The sequence below is a fragment of the Tachysurus fulvidraco genome, chromosome 8 (assembly GCF_022655615.1).
Source record: "Tachysurus fulvidraco isolate hzauxx_2018 chromosome 8, HZAU_PFXX_2.0, whole genome shotgun sequence".
Lineage (NCBI taxonomy): Eukaryota > Metazoa > Chordata > Actinopteri > Siluriformes > Bagridae > Tachysurus > Tachysurus fulvidraco.
In genome coordinates this window covers 24405811-24429091 of record NC_062525.1, presented here as the reverse complement: position 1 = coordinate 24429091, position 23281 = coordinate 24405811, and the positions used below count along the sequence as shown (strand labels likewise).

Here is a 23281-nt window from a genome sequence, read left to right as displayed (position 1 = left end):
TTTTAAGAACAGTTGTACTGAATGAAATGGAATTATAAAACAAACAAACAAACAAACAAACAAATCTAAAATTGATTAAATAAAAAATTATTCAATTTGGATTTATCACAAAATATCCATCTCCACACACTCTATCTATTATTCTATCTAATCAATCTATCTATCTATCTATCTATCTATCTATCTATCTATCTATCTATCTATCTATAACAATTATAGCCGCACCTCTGACGGTTGCCATGACTTTTTTTTTAACGCACTTTTTTTTTTAGTGCGTAAAACCTCCGACTCAACCCAAAAGTCATTCAAACGCAAAGGAGAACTTATTTTGCTGACCTAAAAACCTCCAGGATTTCAAGAGCTGTAAAAAAGGGAACCGTATAAAAACTAAAGGCGTTTCCTGCTTCACCTGGATATTTGTTCCATCCTCTAGAGCACCATAAAGCGCAGAGAAAGTGCCCCAGCCTACCGTGCAACAGGTGTTTAACCCCCTGCGAAGAAGGTGTTAATACGATGTTCTTCCTTATTAAATCCTCTCGAAACGACGAGTAAAGATGATGTGTGGAAAAAAAAAACCCCAGGTAGTCGGTTTGGGAAGCTGGTCCTTAGGGAGTGTTTGCGCACTGGAGAGGGTTTAAACTTAACCCTTTCAGCGCCTTGGAGCAAAAACGCAGCTGATCTGTGTGTCCTGTTTAACTCCATCCAGGAAGAATATAAAAAAGATTTAACCTTAAAGGATCATTTGATTGCATCATAAAGATTGTGAGAAAAGATTCATTCACGGTTATAAATGTAACACTAATTAACAATGACAATGAAAAAAATATTAGATTTAGGAAGTTTATTAATCTCTTTTGCCCCCTAGTGGAATGGTTGAGATTTCAGCCCTGTGAATGATGTGAATGCTGATTTATCAAAACTTTTCAACTATTCAATGTGAATGATCTCATTTGGAGCTGTTTTTTTTTTCTCATTATAAGTAATAAGACAACAATAATAAATACAATATATAATAACGTACACTATCCGTTTCTTCTGATGAAACACTTGTGGGCCACTTTATTAACTGCTAAACTGCTGTCGTGAGATGAAAATCACTTCACAATTGCATATAGATGAGTTTAAATCCAGAGCCCATTTTCCTCTTTCAGCAGGTTTTTACCTGATGATGTGAAGCTCTGCACTCAGTATCTGGTTGCATACAGCACCTCACAGTGGCCACTCAGGGAATTTACTGCGAATGTGTGGCAATGCAAATAGCTCCTCTACATCACAATATGTTAATGGATGGATGTCAAATTAATATCCGAAGCATAACACATTTTAATTACGGTTAAATATTTAAACGAGTCAATCCTCATAGTGATGAAGAAATAAATACCTTATCAGCGAATGGACTTGGTATGTCAATAGGAGAACCGGGACTCTGCTGTGGAGAAAATGGAGGGGACATGGACGAAGGAGAAACCGGAGAGATCGGTGGCAGATCTTTAATATCCCGAGCCACCGAATCCTTTACAGAATCTACAGAGTCATATAAATGGTTTTTCTTGACATCCCATATTTTGGGGTCCCAGCCAGCCCGTATGAGCATTTGAATATCATCGTTGAGGTCGGTTTTAATCTCACTTGGCTCTGTTACTGTTTTTTGCAAAGTAGTATTCGGGATGTGTTTTTGGGAGACGGCGTATGTACTTTCCGCATCGACTAGAGGTAAAGAATTTGTCAAACCGTCTCGGCTAAGATCCATCGGTTCAGTTTTAGCCTCCCAAGGCTCATTCTCAAAGGATTTGTCTTTGTACTCATCACTCGGAATGACAAACGTAGAGATCCCGTATTTGTCCTTTTCATTAGGAGACTTGATGGATTTTTGGTCTTTAACAATCACATCCAGAGACACGGGTGGCACCGGGTCAGAATATGTAATATCCTTTGCTGGAGAATTTAGAGTATCCTGTCCATCCTGCTGACCTGAACGTTGAGTAGTCTCACTTACAGAAGGCAACTCTGTGACATATTGGGCTGGGATAAAGAAAGGCTTGGTCGAATCGTCTTTGCGTACATGCCACCAGTGGTCATTGGTTCTGGCCACCAGTACGTAGCGTTCATTGGGTTTGATGGACACTTGCCTGCCTTCGCGTGTCGTGTATTCGTAGTGAAATTTCACCAGCACCAACTGATGGAGTGACATCGTTTCCCAGCTCTCAGTGTTCACAGGGTCAGGGTCCACACTGGATCATCACTGCAGCTGGAAGTCAAGAAGAAAAAGGAACATGTTTAAGCACACTCTGATGATTAGACTGAATTTGTCCGACTTCTGCTAAATCCGCGATGAGTACGTCTGACCGTCAGACAAGTGTTTAAACTCCTTTGCTCATCACAAATTCTTGATCATGTTTCCAAACCCACACGTCCTTTTAGAAAAGAGGAATGCGGACAGACAAGAGGAACAAAAACCCTACTTCTGCTGGTTCTATTTCCAGTGCAGTGAGCAAAAGGGCGAGGCCTGCAATGTGATGCACAAACGCTTAACAATAGAACTGAATCACCTGCAAAACACAAACTCTAGAGTCTAAGTAGAGAAATATAGATCATCAGCCTGCAATCTTTCCCTCTTTCCTCTTGTTTTTTTATATCTTCATTTAGCTTATGACTCGTGTAGCTACTATTTATATATATATATATATATACATATATATATATATATATATATATATTATTATTTTATTATTTACCTATTTTTCCAGGAAGTCTCATTGAGATTACAATCTCAATTACAAGAGAGACCTGGCCAAGGTAGCAGCCATACAGTTTGACAACATATTAAAATACAAGTACAAAAATAAAAAGAAATATTAAAACATAGGATCCTCTCAACAAAAACAATCACATGCATTATAACTTTGTTTATGATGCCTTTAAATGCCTTTTATGATGCCTATATATATAATATATATAGGCTGTTGGTTGAAAGGCCTTGCCACTTACACTTTATATATATGTATAAAACACTAATGAAACACAGTGTGACACAGTATTGCTCGCAGGAAGCAAGCAGACTGTACAGAAGGGAAATGATATCACAACCCACAAAACAGGAAAGCTTCACCCATATGCATGAAACATTTAGAGCAACCCTGTTACCATACAAGCATTGTTTTATATATATACACACACACACACACACACACACACACACACACACACACACACACACTATATATATATATATATATACAAGACCGGATGTCAAAGGCCTACATTACTAATCCATTATTATTTAGTATATATACTCCATATATAATTTAGTTCCCTGACAATAGCACGGTAATATAGATATCTACTTAAAAAAAATTGCTGATTAGGAAATTTTCAATAATCGCTGCTCTTTTTTTTATTTTTTAAAAATACAGTGAATACTGAAAAAATACTTTTCCCTTTTCTTTTTTTTTCCTACTTCGATTATAAGATCAATTCAGCCAGCAAAACAGTGTCACTCAGTAATAGACGAAATTAAATAAAGGAGTTAAGTGTATTAAATAATGAGAAATTACAGTCAACTAATTTGTAGTCGTTTACCCAACAGTGTCTGTCTACAGTAGATGGTGATGTCACTGAAAGGTGTTTCCAAAAGTGACATGTCACACATGCCAAAAATGTAAAAACAGGGTAAGACTTTTTACAGTGAAGTAATAGATTTAATATTTATTTTATGATCGTTTCAGATTTAATTTTCATTCCACAATTTCATAATTGTGCGTTAGATTGAACTTGATCTTTGATCCCTGTATTATTGATGATAAGCTAGTTTACAGCTATGAGAATAATATTGGTTTTATTCTAAGGTAAACATTAACAGCTCTCCAAAGAGAACACTGTATGTTTATTCATCACACACACACACACACACACACACACACACACACACACACACACACACACACACACACACACACACACAGGTTCATAGGATGGAAATTAATAAAATGCTTACCTGTAGTGAGCAGACAGCAGAACACGGTGACAGCCTTCACTTCACGAAAAAGGTAGAATTTATTTGGAGGTATAAAATAGAGTTAAAGTCAGTGCACGAAAAAAACTGTGTGCGAGCGGGGAGCGTGGTTGCGTGCGTGCGAGCGCGCGCGCGCGTGTGCATGTGTGTGTGTGTGTGTGTGTGTGTGTGTGTGTGTGTGTGTGTGTGTGTGTGTGTGTGTGTGTGTGTGTGTGTGTGTGTTTGGGCGTATCGAAGAATGTGTCTGTAAAAATGTTTGTAATGTTTAAGACTTCATGGGTTTAACGACAGCCGACATCAGAAATGCTGCAGGAGAGAAAGAGTGAATTTAAACATTGATCAGATCCGTAGAGAAATAAACTAATTTAATATGATAAATAATTAAAAACCATCAGTCGGCTTTGAAACAAAATAAACACCATTGAATATTAAAATATTATATACTGTGTAGCCTATAAATCAGAATCAGAATCAGAATCAGGTTTATTGGCCAAATGTGTTGACACACACAAGGAATTTGGTTCCAGCAGTTTTGTGACTCTCAAAGCTACAGACATAAATAACACAATACTATACAAGAAAACAATGCAGATGATGAGATACAATGCAGACAGAATGAGTATAAAATGTGGATATAATGAATAAAATATATAAAATATGTAAAGTGAAAGTGACGTACGGGTAAGTACGGTGACCCATACTCACAATTTGTTCTCTGCATTTAACCCATCCAAAGTGCACACACACACACACACACACACACACACACACACACACACACACACACACACACACACACACACACACACACACACACACACACACACACACACACACACACACACACACACACACACACACACACACACACACACACACACACACACACACACACACACACACACACACCGTGAACACACACCCGGAGCAGTGGGCAGCCATTTATGCTGCGGCGCCCGGGGAGCAGTTGGTGGGTTCGATGCCTTGCTCAAGGGCACCTCAGTCGTGGCCGGTCCGAGACTCGAACCCACAACCTTAGCATTACGACTCAGACTCTAACCATTAGGCCACGACTTGCCCCTGATGTATATGGAATATGAACGATCAGTAATGTACATAAAGTGTGGGAGTGCAAATAATAATATTGTGCTTTTGTACAATATACAGCAGCAGTAGTGTGTAATATGCAGATGATGTGATGACTGACAGTCCTGATAATGCAGTACTTATAGATGAGAAGCAGTGAATATTATTATGGTGAGTTGTTAATCAGGGTGATTGTCTGGGGAAAGAAACTTCCTGTGTCTGGCAGTTTTAGTAAGCAAAGTTCTGTAGCACCTGAGAGAAGGGAGGAGCTGAAAGAGGTTGTGTCCAGGGTTCGAAGGGTCAGTAGTGATGTTTCCTGCCCGGTTTCTGGTTCTTGTGTCGTACAAGTCCTGGGGAGTGATCAGGGGGGGTGCCAATTATTTTTTCTGCTGTTCTAACCGTGCGTCGCAGTCTGTTTCGGTCCTGTTTTGTTGCTGCACCAAACCAGATGGTGATGGATGTGAACAGGACAGATTCTATGACTGCAGTGTAGAACAGCACCAACAGCTCCTGTGGCAGACCAGTACATCCTCTGCTGGGCCTTTTTGATTATGGAGTTTATGTTGGACTCCCATTTCAGGCCTTGGGACACACTACTAATATATTTACAAATTAATATCATTTCTGTTATCACGGACAAAGTGAAGAATAAGGTATAATAAGTAATTCATAACTTAGAATTAATTATTATTATTATTATAACAATAAGTGTATAATAAGAGAATAAGCGAGAGTACAGTAGAGTTTATTATGGTGGTTTATCATGGTAAATATTCTGTGATGTATTATTTATACAGTAGATAAACTCCGCCCATCTGATCGATTAACTCCACCCATCCGATTGGCTAATGATTACATCACACATTTTAAATATTCGGAGTGACATTTAACATTATTAAACATCCGTGAGAATTAAGTTTATGTGACAGATGAGATGTCACTTTCTGATTTCTCTGTAACACGAAAAGCCGCATTTTTAGTGAGAACAAAAGAAGAGACTGGTTAAGAGTTAACAGGAACTAAGCCCAGTGTCAGGGAACTTAGTGACTTACACAATGTACACATGCCTTTTAAAGATGGTTATTATATTTATTATTATGTCCTGAGAGAGAGAGAGAGAGAGAGAGAGAGAGAGAGAGAGAGAGAGAGAGAGAGAGAGAGAGAGAGAGAGAGAAGGGAGAGTGACAGAGAGAGGGAGAGAGAAAAAGGGAGAGTGACAGAGGAGAAAGAGAGAGGGAGAGTGACAGAGAGAGAAAGAGAGAGGGAGGGTGACAAAGAGAGAGTGAGAGGGAGAGAAAGAAGGGAGAGTGACAGAGAGAGGGAGAGAGAAAAAGGGAGAGTGACAGAGGAGAAAGAGAGAGGGAGAGTGACAGAGAGAGAGAAAGAGAGAGGGAGAGTGACAGAGAGAGAGAAAGAGAGAGGGAGGGTGACAAAGAGAGAGTGAGAGGGAGAGACAGACAGAGAAAGAGAGAAAGAGAAAGAGAGAGTGACAGAGAGGGAGAGTGAGAGAGACAGAGTGACAGAGGAGAAAGAGAGACAGAGAGACAAAGAAGACAGAGAGAGAGATAGAAAAAGAGAGACAGAAAGATAGATAAAGACAGACAGACAGAGAGAGACAGAGAGAGCATTTAGAGATTTCATCTGCACCGTCTCAGTTATTGTCCTTATTGTCCTTATTGTCCATTTCCTGAAGCCACACAATCACGTCTTATTTGACATAAAGCTTCAAATGATGTAAATATTTCAGACAAATTAAAAATAGCAAAAAAATTTTTTATTTATTTACAGAAATTGCACATCTTAAATTTCAATGTAACAGTAAACACGTGTGTATTGACATCAGGAGTAATGATCTCTTACACAGCGTATCCTAAACTGCTCGGTGTACACCGGTGCTCTCAAAAGGCTTCAGAGATCCATTTGTGTTAAAACGCTGAGCATTTGGTCACGATGCAGTGTGTTGAACTCAACAGCAGCTACTCTTTAATGCGAAATGAAAGTTATTTGGATTATCGCTATGACGCTGGACTAAACGGGACACAAAGCTCTTCCGGAGGAATGATATTAAAAAGAAGAAAGTTTTTTGTACATAGACAACAATGTCATCGGTGTCATAAATAATAATAAAAAAATCTTTATGTAAAGAAAATAAGGCAGAAACCAAACCAAGTATTTAAGGTTAAACAGAAGAGGGAAAAAAAAACAAACAAACAATAGTATTAATAAAAAAAAATTCAGTCCGTTCACTATAATAAAACATTATTTAATCATGATGACGTAAGGCAACGGTTATGAAAAAGCACCAGAAGAAGAGTTGCATCACGTAAAGCGTATCACAATGCGATGCCTCGGATGTTGCACCCTGGAGTCAGAGAAGGCAGAATCCCTCGAGTTTATAATAATAATAATAAAAAAAATTCAAAATAAATTATTTTAAATCTAGACATGTACAGAGTTAGACATCTGTATGCGTCAAAAAAAATAAATAAATAAAAGTCAAATATGCTAATAAAATAAATGTTTTCGATCCCAATAAAACCAACACATAACTGCGACGTGTCTTTAGACTGATCGTGAGCTTGTGCAAATAACAGTAGAATCGTATAAACGGTGATTAATTTGGCGACTGAAGAAGCAGCGTGCGTGGTACGCGCCAGAAAATGCCCATGCGGTGTAAAAAGAAGCGGGTTTGACCCGAACACGTAACGCTGGAACGTTTCGTTACACGAATCGAGTAATTACAATTTTCAATTTTCCGCTTGCCAATAGCGATAAAAACAGGTGTGAAAAGAAAGCGTAGGTCGTGCGACACGACGTGTACAGAGTGTTAAGGTCGAGTAACGGTGAAGTTTTTGGCAGTGTGAGTTAAAAAACAAATAATCAAATAAATCTTACAAATCGGTATGAAGAAAGGAGAAAAGATCTCGGGAGTTTCCGTTGTATGAATGAATGTAGATCAGAATAAAATGCTACACGTTTATGCTGCCGTATTAGAACAGCCCTTCATTTCCGTAAGAAAGATAAAAAGATGGAGCTGTATAAAAAAAAAAAAAAGCATAAGCGCTAATAAAAAAGTGCCTTTTCCCCCCCACAGATGTAGACGATTCTCCATGATATATGTCTATAGATTACTGCGATGAAGAAAATAATAATAATAATAATAATAATCATCTATCCAGTACAGGTTCATCTCATGCTTATGGAGGAAAAGTTACTCGATTCTCAGTTAGTGCAAGTTAAGAGTCTGGTTCTTATAGCAACACACACACACACACACACACACACACACGTGTGTACGGTGCATTCGGTCAGTCTATAGGTATAAATAAGTGCACTTGAGGCAGTGTAAATAAATACATGATCTGTATTTGAGCTCTGCAGCGATCAGATCACAGCTACTGATGGTCATGAGGAACGTTCAGTACAGATACACCGGTGCTGGAGCTACAGGGAGATGTAGAAGAGCATGCGGTTTATTCCAGATGGTCTCGCTCCTTATATCTCTGCAGACGTTCGCAGCGAGGACAACCGACGCTCTGGGCTTTGCAGGACGAGTGGAAAACAGATTTGCATGCTTTACACCTGAGGGATTAAAAAAAAAGAGGAAAGAATGAAAGATAGAACGAATGAGAGAAAGCGAAAGAGTTTCAAATGAAAAATGTGTGAAAGTGTGACCAAGCCTATAAAACCCTGTGACCAGTAACACATGTGGTTCAAAGCGAAACCATCAGATGTCACAGTGTTCACAAGCAAAAGAGGAAGATGTGGCTTGGCCCTGAAACGATCACGTTCCTCCGTATGACGGACCGGGCTGCGTACCTTGAGGTGGTGTCGAACTGGAAAGGGAAAATGATGTCGTCCGCGTTGCAGATCTGGCAGATGAACCCTCGCTGTGTGCAGAGGTCACAATGTTGCACATGGTTGCATGAGAACTGGACGACAGACTGCAGAAAGGACTCGTACTGGTTGTCTGCTATCTGTGAGAAAGGTGCGGATGAGACATGATTATAGATTAAAGGAGACGTGGCTAAAGGTTTAGCAGCACGTCCTGGGTACTGAACGTCGTGTACATAACAAACATGAGCTATTTTTGTATTGCTACTAGACTGGTTTATTTCTTGACTATTCACTTCCTCGAGTTTCCTCACACTAATTGGATGCTGTTCATAAGGTTTTGAGTTCCGGCTCGTTCTAAACGACTGACAGCTTTATGGAGCACCTTCCTTACCTGCCTGAAATCCAGAACACTATATAGATGACTTGATTCCAGTAGGTAGGTCCTCTGCTGCAACCTGCAATAAAAAGAGCCTTGGTGAAAAGAGCTACACACACACACACACCGAGACACACACACACACGCACACCGAGACACACACACACACACACACACACACACCGAGACACACGCACACCGAGACACACGCACACCGAGACACACACACACCGAGACACACACACACCGAGACACACGCACACCGAGACACACACACACACACACCGAGACACACACACACACACACCGACACACACACACACACACACCGAGACACACACACACACACCGAGACACACACACACACACCGAGACACACACACACACACCGAGACACACACACACACACCGAGACACACACACACACCGAGACACACACACACACCGAGACACACACACACACCGAGACACACACACACACCGACACACACACACCGAGACACACACACACCGAGACACACACACACCGAGACACACACACACCGAGACACACACACACCGAGACACACACACACCGAGACACACACACACCGAGACACACACACACACACACCGAGACACACACACACACACACCGAGACACACACACACACACACCGAGACACACACACACACACCGAGACACACACACACACCGAGACACACACACACACCGAGACACACACACACACCGAGACACACACACACACCGAGACACACACACACCGAGACACACACACACCGAGACACACACACACCGAGACACACACACACCGAGACACACACACACCGAGACACACACACACCGAGACACACACACACCGAGACACACACACACCGAGACACACACACACCGAGACACACACACACCGAGACACACACACACCGAGACACACACACACCGAGACACACACACACCGAGACACACACACACCGAGACACACACACACCGAGACACACACACACCGAGACACACACACACCGAGACACACACACACCGAGACACACACACACCGAGACACACACACACCGAGACACACACACACCGAGACACACACACACCGAGACACACACACACCGAGACACACACACACCGAGACACACACACACCGAGACACACACACACCGAGACACACACACACCGAGACACACACACCGAGACACACACACACCGAGACACACACACACCGAGACACACACACACCGAGACACACACACACCGAGACACACACACACCGAGACACACACACACCGAGACACACACACACCGAGACACACACACACCGAGACACACACACACCGAGACACACACACACCGAGACACACACACACCGAGACACACACACACAGAGACACACACACACACAGAGACACACACACACAGAGACACACACACACAGAGACACACACACACACACACCGAGACACACACACACACACACACCGAGACACACACACACACCGAGACACACACACACACACACCGAGACACACACACACACACACCGAGACACACACACACACACACCGAGACACACACACACACACACACCGAGACACACACACACACACACACCGAGACACACACACACACACACACCGAGACACACACACACACACACCGAGACACACACACACACACACACCGAGACACACACACACACACACACACACACACACACACACACACCGAGACACACACACACACACACACCGAGACACACACACACACACACACCGAGACACACACACACACACACCGAGACACACACACACACACACACCGAGACACACACACACACACACACCGAGACACACACACACACACACACCGAGACACACACACACACACACACCGAGACACACACACACACACACACCGAGACACACACACACACACACACCAAGACACACACACACACACACACACACACACACCGAGACACACACACACCGAGACACACACACACCGAGACACACACCGAGACACACACACACACACCGAGACACACACACACACACACACACACCGAGACACACACACACACACACACACACCGAGACACACACACACACACACACCGAGACACACACACACACACACACACACCGAGACACACACACACACACACACCGAGACACACACACACACACACACACCGAGACACACACACACACACACACACCGAGACACACACACACACCGAGACACACACACACACACACACCTGGCCTGAATTTTTTTCTGGATTCCACTGCGACAAATGAGCAGGTAATCTCCAAGGAGACGGAGTCTTTGCCTGAAGCATTGCACTCTTGCCATGGTGTCAGTGTGATCAAACAGGTCAGGATTTAACACATCAAGGTCTATTAAGGGCTCCTGCTCAATATCGGTCAGCAGCTTCATGGCCTGCCTGGAGACCTAGATGCATTTACACACACACACACACACACACACACACACACACACACACACACAGAGAGTATAAAACAGGGAAGTATAATAATGGCATTGTGGTAAATCATACTGACAGAACTGACCTCACGTGCTCTGAGATCCCAGTTGTGCACCATGCGAGAAGGGATGATTGTGATGTCACCCTGGTGACAGCTATCACAGTAATATTGACCTGAGAACTCACACAGCCTGGCTCGTCCTAAAGATACACCAATCTGCCTGGGACAGCCTATACAGGCAAACACACACACGCACACCCAGAAATCAAAACATTAGGCAGTTAACTTTCTGCTGATGCTAAGGTGTCTTCCTACATGAGATATTTCAGCATTTTAGAACCACAAGGCTCACCTGCACATTTAAAGTTCTGTGCATTCAGCCCTTTTTCATTAGGGACCACGGTCAGAAAGGGCAGCAGCACGCCATCATCCTTAAGCCTGTGCTGAACAAGTCTGTGGACGTTGCCTCCACTCAGCGACGTCAATTTGCCTCCTGTCTCGTTCTCATCCTCCAGGTATGAATCTAGAGCCCTGCGGATAAGGCTCCTCCAGGAACGCGCCTGCTCGCCATTCTCGGCCTGCATCGTTAGTGTCTCCTTCGCTGTCAGAACCTTGAAAAAACAGCCCAAAATAAATTAGCCATATGGGAAAGAGATCAGGTGACATATAAAGAAGACTTGCTCGTAGAATTCTCAAAATGCAAAAGGGTACCTTGAAGAAGGCGGGGCCTCCCAGGGCCACAGCAGGTACTACGTCTCTCACAGCATCGACGCCATGGCAGAAAAGATGCGTTTTGCATCCGTCCTGCATTAAAAACCCCTGAAGCGCCTCCAGTGAAAGAGACAGCACTATCAGACACCACCCTTGCTCGTCTCGGCTCAAGCCCACTACAGTCTCCTTTATGGCGTCTGGTTCCGGCTCACAGGGCCTGCTCCAGTCAGTCTCCGGCAGACTGGACGGCTCGGCGGGCGAAGACGCAGGCGTGACAGAGTTTGAGAGGTCATCCCAGTCTTCTTGTGGTTCCTGTCGTAAATTGCTCACAGCCTCGTTAATGCGCTCTACCCAGTCTTCGGCCTCGGCTTTGCTCGGCGCCCGCAGGTGGAGCCTCTTCCCAGGGAATTCGAGATGAAACCGGCCATCGGCGCCCAGATGCACAGTCTCACAGCGCAGCAGCGAGCGGTTTTCACAGATGTTACGCTCCTCGTCGTCGGCATATAGGCGCAGCTCAAACGGCGACAGCTCGCAGTGGCACGCACGCCACAAACCCACAGGACCACGGCGCTCCAGCTGGCCCAGCTTTAGAAGACCTCGGAATGGGTTTGACAAGCCTTAGAGAGAAGGAAAGCAAAATGAGGACAAAGAGTAAAGCTGACGTTCAACACAAACCCGTTTTTTTGAGGGTTAACGGCATAGCAACATACTTTTGCACGTATCCAGTGCCTCATGTCTGCACTGCTTCCTAATATAAACCCTTTAGATGTATGCACAGGAACAGGAAAACCTGACGAGTGAGCTACCTTGCAGATCGCCGGTCTGAGAAAGCTTTTTCAGTTCCCCGATTAATGCTGACTGTGTGTTTTTTTCCTAACACAAGCACGGTGAAAGGACGACGTCCAGCACACACGATACTAACGCTTCCGAGTCTGGGCCACTTCCCTACTCAGACACATGATCCAAGTCACACAGCAGAAGTCACATAGTATTTGCATTCTCATTATTGTAAGCAGTTCCTTCTTGTGGAGCTCAGTGTGACATTTTGTTCCAGACTTTTGACATGTTTTGTTACTCAGCTCTAACAGTCATGGTACAAAAAAAGGTCTATGAAATGTGGGTCGTTTTTCTAAACTCAAACAACAAAAAGTTCGGAGTCTTAATGTCTGGATAGCGTACTGGAAGGACCGCAACACTTTTTTTGTCAAAAAGTTTTTATCCCCCTACTAATGGAACGAGCACCGAGAGTAAGCTTAGAATATTTCTAGAACAGGTGGACGTCTTCACCGTAACACGCGATGGCATCGTGTCCTTACCGATCTGTCTACGACGGACCACACTAGGTGGAGACGGGTGGGATTCGGGTCCCGCATCAGCAGACACAATCCCATTAACCTGGGTGGACTCAATAGCATCAGACTCTTCAGAATCGCCACTTGCATAAGTATCCGGCTTGTAAATGTCCTCGTCGGAGATCCAGGACTGGGATTTCTGAGAAACCTAAGAAAGATGAAACATTAACGTGCATTCGGTTTCATTCGAGGCCGTAAATCGTTTTATGAAGTTGATGGTGTGTAGAACCCGAGTCTGAGGATGGGTTGTGGATTAGATAACGGACGGGACTTACGTGGTGAGAACTAACAGAGCCTGCAGACGTTTTAACACTCAGAGCATTAGATGAACCATTGTGATGGACAGAAGCATGGTCCAGGTTTGTACGATTGCTGGGATCTGACGAGTCTGAAGTCACCTGACAGGCTAACACGGGGGTGGTGGTGTCAAACAAAATGGCAGGAGATTCTTCTCCATCCTGCTTCCGATCTTCTACCACACAAGACTCCGCAAGATCTTTCGTTGGTCTTCTAGTTACAAGGGCGGTCAAATGCTCTGCGAGTTCTTCTTCTGAAGATACGTCTTCCAAAACGACTGCATGGGGAACGGACAACTCCACGGGAGGTTCGAGCATCTGGTTTCTATCCCGTTTGCTGGACGAGTCGTCATCACTGCTGCTGGGAATTGAGGACTCGTTCATGCTGTCTGTAGCTGGGCTGAGCACATCGAGGTCTTTTATAATATCCTGGCTGGAGGAGATACTCATTCTGAAAGGACAGAGACAGAGACATCTTAGAGACCATATAATTCAAGAGTCATAAAACTGGCGTAATACTGAAATGTTTCCCAGCCAGGATGTAGTTAAATGTTTCACCAAGCTAGTTCTCTTTCTAGATCCCTCACCCAAAATCTTTACTTGGGAATAACTCACTCTTCAGTTGGACTCTTGTTCTCCGTTTGGAGGCTCCAGCTCTCTTTCTCTGAGCCGAAGCTGGAAGAGAGATGGCAAGAACCGGCGGTGTCCAGGCTGAGATCCGAGGCCGTCCTGCCTACCTGACCTCGGCCAGAGCCCCCGGATCCAGATGACTGAGAAGCTGTATCCCAAGATTCCCGGCGTGAAGCAGGGGGGCACAAGTCATCGTTGGGCAGAAGTGGACATAGACCAGCGAGTGCCAGCGGTGTGGTGGTCCACTCATTGAGCACTGCAGATTTGTAGGAAAGCTGGAAAGCAAGCGAGGCTAAGCCCTGCAGAAGACTGAGCAGAACCTCACGCTCCTCGGGGTCAAGGAGCAGTGCTCCGGGTTGGTAGTGGGCCCCCAGCTTGGTGCTCTCTCGGAGAAGTGACGTCAAGTAGCACTCCAATAGCCCATCGTTCAGAGCCAAACGCACCCATGCTCGGCACCGGCCTACGTCCGAGTTGATGAAGCTCAAACCCTCTAGCTCCAGAATCACATCTCTGAAGGAAAAATAAATGTTTTAAGACAAGTGAGAATCTCTGGTTCTACAAAATCTATTAGCGATGAATAATAAACGCTTGTTACTAGCTTGGTTCTAATTGGTATAGATAGACGAGACGTAAAGGGACGAGATACAGGGACGATTTTAGGAATGTCTTGAACTAGGTTGGCGAAAAGACGCCGTGGTTACAGGCTGGATGAAATTTAGCATCCTCTTTACGACACGATATGATGCGATGGTGCAATCGTTTCACAGGCTTACACAAAACGATAAAACAGCAGAAATAGTTTAGTAACCTACTTCAAGTGATTACTTCAAGACAGAGTTTCTCATCCCTTTTCTTCTTCGCTCTTGAATTTTACATCTAGTTCGGATGTAAAAAAAAGAACAACATCCAGCCAGCCCACCCACACAGTCTGAGGCCATCCTTAAAAATATTCTTGTTTGCCGTAACCCGACCGACCCTGTCAATTTAGGGCCGACTCATTTATTTATTTATTTATTTATTTATGCTTTGAATCCGACCGACTTGTAAATTTGCGTTAAGACCGACCATTTTTTTAATTATTTTTTTTACTCTTCAAACAACTAATACAAAAGCTTCAAACAACTAATACAAAAGCAATAAAATATATTATAATTTAGTAAGTATATAAATATAAATAAGTATGTAAATATATAAATTGCCTCGGCCTACATACAAATGAAGGCTAAATCGAAGGTTAAATAACATCATCTATGTTCACACTGTTGGTTATCGGATGTCACACTACGGCCTGTGCGTTCGCTTCGTCTCATTCTCTCATTCACTGTCAGAGTCGACGGTTCGTGCTCGGTAACGATGGCTGCGGCTACAGTAAACGCGGTCACCGTTCAAAGTCATACAAGTTCGGGTGCCATAATACATCTAAAAAAATTCATTAAAACAGCTCGACACCGCTTTAACTCGGCACGAAGTTCTGGAAAAACTGTGCCCTGATCTTTTCCCGTCCCTTCCCCCGTCTAGTCTAACGTGACCGTGTCGACTGACTTGAAGGAAACCACTAAAATCACCTCATTTTTTTTTCTTAAAATGAATGCACCTGAAATTCATGCAATAAACATGTTTTTGACAGAGATTTCAATTTGTTTGTGGTCTATATAGCCTGCATCAAACTGAGGTTTGCAATGAACCACCCGAAGGCACGGGTTGAAGACCCAGAGACGTCACAATATGCTAATTTGTTTAAAGTCATACCTACGTAATGACCGTCGCCAAAATAGTACTTTTTTTTTTAACATCGAAACTTAAAATAAATAAATAAATAAATAGACCTACCTACCGACCCTTTTTTTTTTTTTAACTGTTACGGCAAACCAAAATATTTTTAAGGATGGCCTGAGTTAAAGGTTTAACCTGCTCATGTGAAAATTCCACTGGATTGGTGCAGAATTATTTGGCCGCACAGCAGAAAAGAGGCTTATCTTTTCATCACTAATTCATTCTATTCCAAAACCCTGTCCTATTTGACTAATAGAGACCATTTCGCTTCACGTCAATAAAAGAACTGATGGACGTAATCAGTGTCAGAGAGAGAGAGAGAGAGAGAGAGAGAGAGAGAGAGAGAGAGAGAGAACAAAACAAGAAGCTGTTAAATGTGACTAAAGACCAAAACTGTGAAATCACTTGACCATCGAGACACCTCCAGAGACGAGCACTGAATCTCATGGCTTACAGCGTGTCACGATCCTCGTCACTAACTTACTCCATGGTCTGATGAGTTTGGAAACATTTCCTCACATTACAACCAGGTCATTCTAACTGAGGAAAAAAAAAAAAACCCTATGACATGCCTGTGAGTGATGGTTTTAAGCAGGTTCCAGAAGACCGGCTGAGGAAGAGAGCCTCCTTTGCGGTTACGTGCTCCTGCTCCGTCTGTCCGGATGTGTTTACTGCGGAGGCCGTGAATGAAGACGGCTTCCAGAGCGCAGCAGAGCTGGTTGGCCTCCGAGTCCTCGCTGGTCACCGGCGCGTCCGTGGTCACGTAGCGCTTCTGCAGTGACTTCAGGGTCTGTGCTATCTTCTCCTTGATCCACTGGGAGAAGGTTTGGAGCAGGATTATTAATCAAACACGATGATGAAACATGATGACTGGACAAACAAAGATTAAACATGATTTTTTTTTTTAAATAAGGGAAGACGTGAAGCTCCAGGAAAGAAATGTAACCACACATTGGTAATGGAATGAGACGATCGTTGATCTATCGGACTGCTGAAGTACAACAGACACATCTAGCTTTTTTGCACGCATGGAAGATAGATAGATAGATAGATAGATAGATAGATAGATAGATAGATAGATAGACAGACAGACAGACAGACAGACAGACCTCCTCAGCCAGATTAAACATTCACCCTGATAGGACAGAAGGAGGAGGGAGGAAGTGATGTTCAGCCAAGGCCATGCCACATGAATGTGAGCCACGGTGACAGACTGGTATGTCACCTGATATCAGCTGACTGACTACACATAGGACCACGAGAGCCGAGCGTGAGAACAGAAGCTAAATAAAACGCTGCCGCCGACGGAGGATAAAACTTTTGCAAAATATTTCCATCGTAAATTTTAGCTGCTTTTTCGAATCTACATTCACGTCCGTGGACACGTGAAACGCCTGGATCTCTTCAGAGCTAGACTCCTTATCTGAGGTCATACTGAGGCAAATAATTTCAATTTCACAGTTTAGATGATTTGGCATAATATTAGATGAACAAGCTGCTCCACAGGTTATGAAGATCTCGCCGTACTAACCTGTTTGACATTTTTGGCCTCTTGAACAGAGTCAGCGAGTTGAGTCGCGAGCATGTCTCCTCTTAGATGCTTCTTACTCACATTGGACAAACTGAAGGGGAAAGAAATAAAAATCAAACATGGCACAAAGTTAAATCTCCTCCTGCACCTAAACGCATCACCTCTACGTCAGTGTGAGGAGGATAAAGATGGGCTAAAGTTATTACAGAAAGATTCGTTTGTGAATTAAAAGCATGGGTCTGTCCTTGGTTAGTTTCTGTTTCCTGTCACTTTAACTACTGTAATGTTGTTTAACATCGTTGTTGTTAGAATGAAGTATTTCTTGGGTCAGGATCAGATAAGAACATCCCGCCTCCCCTGCACTGGGATTGGGTAAAAGTTCACAGGTATTTAACCAATCACGACGCAGGAGGAGACATGAGGAACATTTGTTGCAGTCAGACAGACATAATGAGACGCAGGGACACAAACATTACACATGACACAAATAATGCTTCCTTTAACTGTAATGTTCAGTGACGAGGAAACAAATGACAGTGTTTGGATCTGATTTACTGATTAATGCAAGAATATGAAAAACACAGACAACTAAACACACAACTAGCACACCACACACACACACACACACAACTAGCACACCACACACACCACACACACACAGCACACCACACACACAACTAGCACACCACACACACCACACACACACACACACCATGCACACCACGCACACCACACGCACACCACTAGCACACCACACACACACACACAACTAGCACACCACTAGCACACCACACACACACACAACTAGCACACCACTAGCACACCACACACACACACCCACACCCACACACACAACTAGCACACCACACACACACAACTAGCACACCACACACACACAACTAGCACACCACACACACACAACTAGCACACCACACACACACACACACACACACAACTAGCACACCACACACACACAACTAGCACACCACACACACAACTAGCACACCACTAGCACACCACTAGCACACCACACACACACACCCACACCCACACACACAACTAGCACACCACACACACACACACACACACAACTAGCACACCACACACACACACACAACTAGCACACCACACACACACACACAACTAGCACACCACACACACACACACAACTAGCACACACACACAACTAGCACACCACACACACACACACACACAACTAGCACACCACACACACACACACACAACTAGCACACCACACACACACACACACACAACTAGCACACCACACACACACACACACACACACACACACACACACACACAACTATCACACCACACACACACACACAACTAGCACACCACACACACACACACACAACTAGCACACCACACACACACACACACACACAGCACACCACACACACACACACACACACACACACACACAGCACACCACACACACACACACACACACACACACACACACACCACACACACACACAACTAGCACACCACACACACACACACACACACACACACAACTAGCACACCACACACACACACAACTAGCACACCACACAACTAGCACACCACACACACACAACTAGCACACCACACACACACAACTAGCACACCACACACACACAACTAGCACACCACACACACACAACTAGCACACCACACACACACAACTAGCACACCACACACACACAACTAGCACACCACACACACACAACTAGCACACCACACACACAACTAGCACACCACACACAACTAGCACACCACACACAACTAGCACACCACACACACACACACACAACTAGCACACCACACACACACACACACACAACTAGCACACCACACACACACACACACACAACTAGCACACCACACACAACTAGCACACCACACACACACACACACAACTAGCACACCACACACACACAACTAGCACACCACACACACACACACACAACTAGCACCCCACACACACACAACTAGCACACCACACACACACACACACACACAACTAGCACACCACACACACACACACACACACACACAACTAGCACACCACACACACACACACACACACACACAACTAGCACACCACACACACACACACACAACTAGCACACCACACACACACACACACACAACTAGCACACCACACACACACACACACAACTAGCACACCACACACACACACACACAACTAGCACACCACACACACACAACTAGCACACCACACACACACACACACAACTAGCACACCACACACACACACACACACACACACACACACACAACTAGCACACCACACACACACACACACACACACACACACACACACACACACACACACACACACACACACACACACACACACACACACACACACACAACTAGCACACCACACACACACACACACACACAACTAGCACACCACACACACACACACACAACTAGCACACCACACACACACACACAACTAGCACACCACACACACACACACAACTAGCACACCACACACACACACACAACTAGCACACCACACACACACACACAACTAGCACACCACACACACACACACACAACTAGCACACCACACACACACACACACAACTAGCACACCACACACACACACACACACACACACACACAACTAGCACACCACACACACACACACAACTAGCACACCACACACACACACACACACACACAACTAGCACACCACACACACACACACAACTAGCACACCACACACACACACAACTAGCACACAACAACTAACCAACATTCCATAAATAGAAAAGAATTAAAGAATTAAAGTTCTGAGATCACGAAAGTTTGACAATTCTACCAGAATTCTGTAAAATCCGCTCAGAGCAACAGAATTATCTTCCATAAAAAACGATTTATGTGGAGATTTAAGACTATAACATATAATATATATCTCGCGTGTATAACATTAAACCCCTGCTGACGACTTTAACACACGATTTAAACGCTAAAGACAAAACAACACAAAGCTACATGAGCACTAGCGCGTTTGTTTGTAGCCACAGAAGCTACTGTGTGCTAATGTTCACAATAAACTACACAAACCGACGTGTTCTGCCTTTAAATACAGCCCTTACCATGTCGTGGTCGGATTATAATCCCCTCAGATCGGATTCCGTGTAAAAACAGCTCTAATCTGGAGAGAATCCGAGGCGTCCAGCAGAATCTCTGTGCTCAGCTGAGCTGCAGCGATGCATCATGGGAGCGATCACGCGCTTCCTGTTGCGCAATCTCAGATATGCCTTTATTTATCACCCTCACTGTGTGTAAAGAGCTGCGATGTGAAATGATGCATTTTGTAACCATGAACCAGATGATAAATAAATCATTCTACAGGGTTGGTTCTGTTTCCTCCTCCTGCAAGAAACATCTGGTTCTCAACAGTGTAACCTCAAGATCTCTGAGCTTCAAGTGTGGCTCATGTTTCTGTACCACTTTATCCCGAGCACCCAGATCTGAGAAAGCACAGTCTGTCGCTATATACTCACAAAATCATTCAGACCAAGAGCATAAGTGTGAACTGCAGGTATCCAAGAAGAGATGGGAGACCTTAAAGAACCCAGAAGAACCCTAAAGAACCCTGTGAAAACGTGTGAAAGTCTACACAGACGATTCGATCCGATTTTATTCGTATATCGAGTTTAACACGACGTTAAAATGATTTAAAATGATTCGGAATCAGGTTCAAAAAGTTCATCCTTCTTCTTTGATGAATATGAAACTTTCCAACCAAAAATTAAAACCACTGCAAAGAGAAAGAAGTGTCTTTTTACACCTCAGTGTTAATTCGATAAAATTCCCTTATGAAATGTTTAATTAATCCAAAACAGACAGATACAAGAATTCACACCAACACAATTAAAGAATATTTGTTTTTAAATTAAACCGTAATTATGAAATATTAAATCATCATTTTGTTCCTAATAAAAAAAGGCTAATGTCCAGCATTAGATTCACGTTTGTTTAATTTTTGATGTTATTCTTCTCATTTTTCTGCTTTATCATTTCCCTGCTGTCTCCTTTACAATAAAAGCTCGGAATTTCTATTCAATTCGATTCGATTTTATTTGTATAGTGATTTTAACATCAGACATTGTCTCATAGCAGTTTTGCAGAACATAAGAAATATAATCAAGGACGTTTAATATTATACAAAAGTTCCAGATTAATATTAGACTTGTATTTAAATGTGTTTGTATTGATCTCTAATGAACAAGTCTGAGGTGACGGTAGTGAGGAAAAACTCCCTTAGATGGAAGAGGAAGAAACCTTGAGAGGAAACAGACTCAAAAGTGAACCTCATCCTCATTTGGGTGACAATGTAGGGTGTGATTATAAACTGTTATAAACACTAGAGAGTGATATTATAAATAAAGTCAGATACAGTCTGATAATTGTGTATTAATGAGGAGGTTTTTGTCCTGAAAGACTACATGAGGTTGACATCTTCTCTTTAAGTGTCCAAAATCTTCATGAAGCGGAACACAACTAGAGCTGGAACAATCTCTGGATGCCTCGGGATGAGAAGAAAAAGAGAAGAACTGGAGAGGAATCAATGTAGCCGCTGTTCATAATGTTCATGCGATCAGATGTACTGGAGCACAAAATTATGGGATGTATTATGTGTATGTCTGGCTAAAGAGAAATGTCTTTAATCTACATTTAAACTGGGAATCAGAAGCTTTACTTTCTTAAATAAAGTAAGAGTCTTTACCTTCTGTACAGTTTTCTCAAACTGATTTGTTTTACCTCTGGCGTTAACAGACCAAATAGAAATGGACACTTATAAAAAAAAAAGTTTAGATGTAATGATGTAGCTAGGGCTGGATTTCAGGTCTGACCCCACCTTGAATTATAGTTCAGTTCCCAATGCTTATTCATTGATGGTTAACGTCACACACACACACACACACACACACACACACACACACACACACACACACACACACACACACACACACATGCAGCTCACTGGATTTACTTTTATATAAACGTTATTCTGGGACAATTGCTGCACAAACATTGTATTGGATGTCAGATGTGTTTTGCACAGCAATCACACTGTAATGTTCAGGAACAGTCGTCAGACTCGTCGTAATATTGTTAAAGACATCAACT

The 23281-nt window shown here is 43.4% G+C and overlaps 2 protein-coding genes across 2 annotated transcripts in view; both read right to left on the bottom strand.

The window, feature by feature from the left end:
- The window catches only part of arhgap27 (Rho GTPase activating protein 27), a 24481-nt gene extending 20312 nt beyond the window's left edge, over window positions 1-4169 (bottom strand). The window contains exons 1-2 of the mRNA XM_027163228.2: window positions 3995-4169; window positions 1382-2248 (exon numbers count right to left, since the gene is read on the bottom strand). Coding sequence (XP_027019029.2) covers window positions 1382-2191 — 810 coding nt within the window. The 5' untranslated portion in view covers window positions 2192-2248; window positions 3995-4169. The remainder of the gene's footprint in view (window positions 1-1381; window positions 2249-3994) is intronic.
- Window positions 4170-6850: 2681 nt separating this feature from the next.
- plekhm1 (pleckstrin homology domain containing, family M (with RUN domain) member 1) lies at window positions 6851-21397 on the bottom strand. The gene is made up of 13 exons (XM_027163237.2): window positions 21241-21397; window positions 18101-18191; window positions 17142-17383; window positions 14782-15306; window positions 14146-14617; window positions 13835-14018; window positions 12519-13135; window positions 12160-12418; window positions 11892-12037; window positions 11579-11772; window positions 9327-9390; window positions 8918-9075; window positions 6851-8680 (listed from the first exon to the last, which is right to left on the bottom strand). The coding sequence occupies exons 2-13, from the start codon at window positions 18152-18154 to the stop codon at window positions 8572-8574; spliced, it is 3024 nt and encodes a 1007-aa protein (XP_027019038.2). The 5' UTR covers window positions 18155-18191; window positions 21241-21397; the 3' UTR covers window positions 6851-8571.
- Window positions 21398-23281: the final 1884 nt, after the last annotated feature.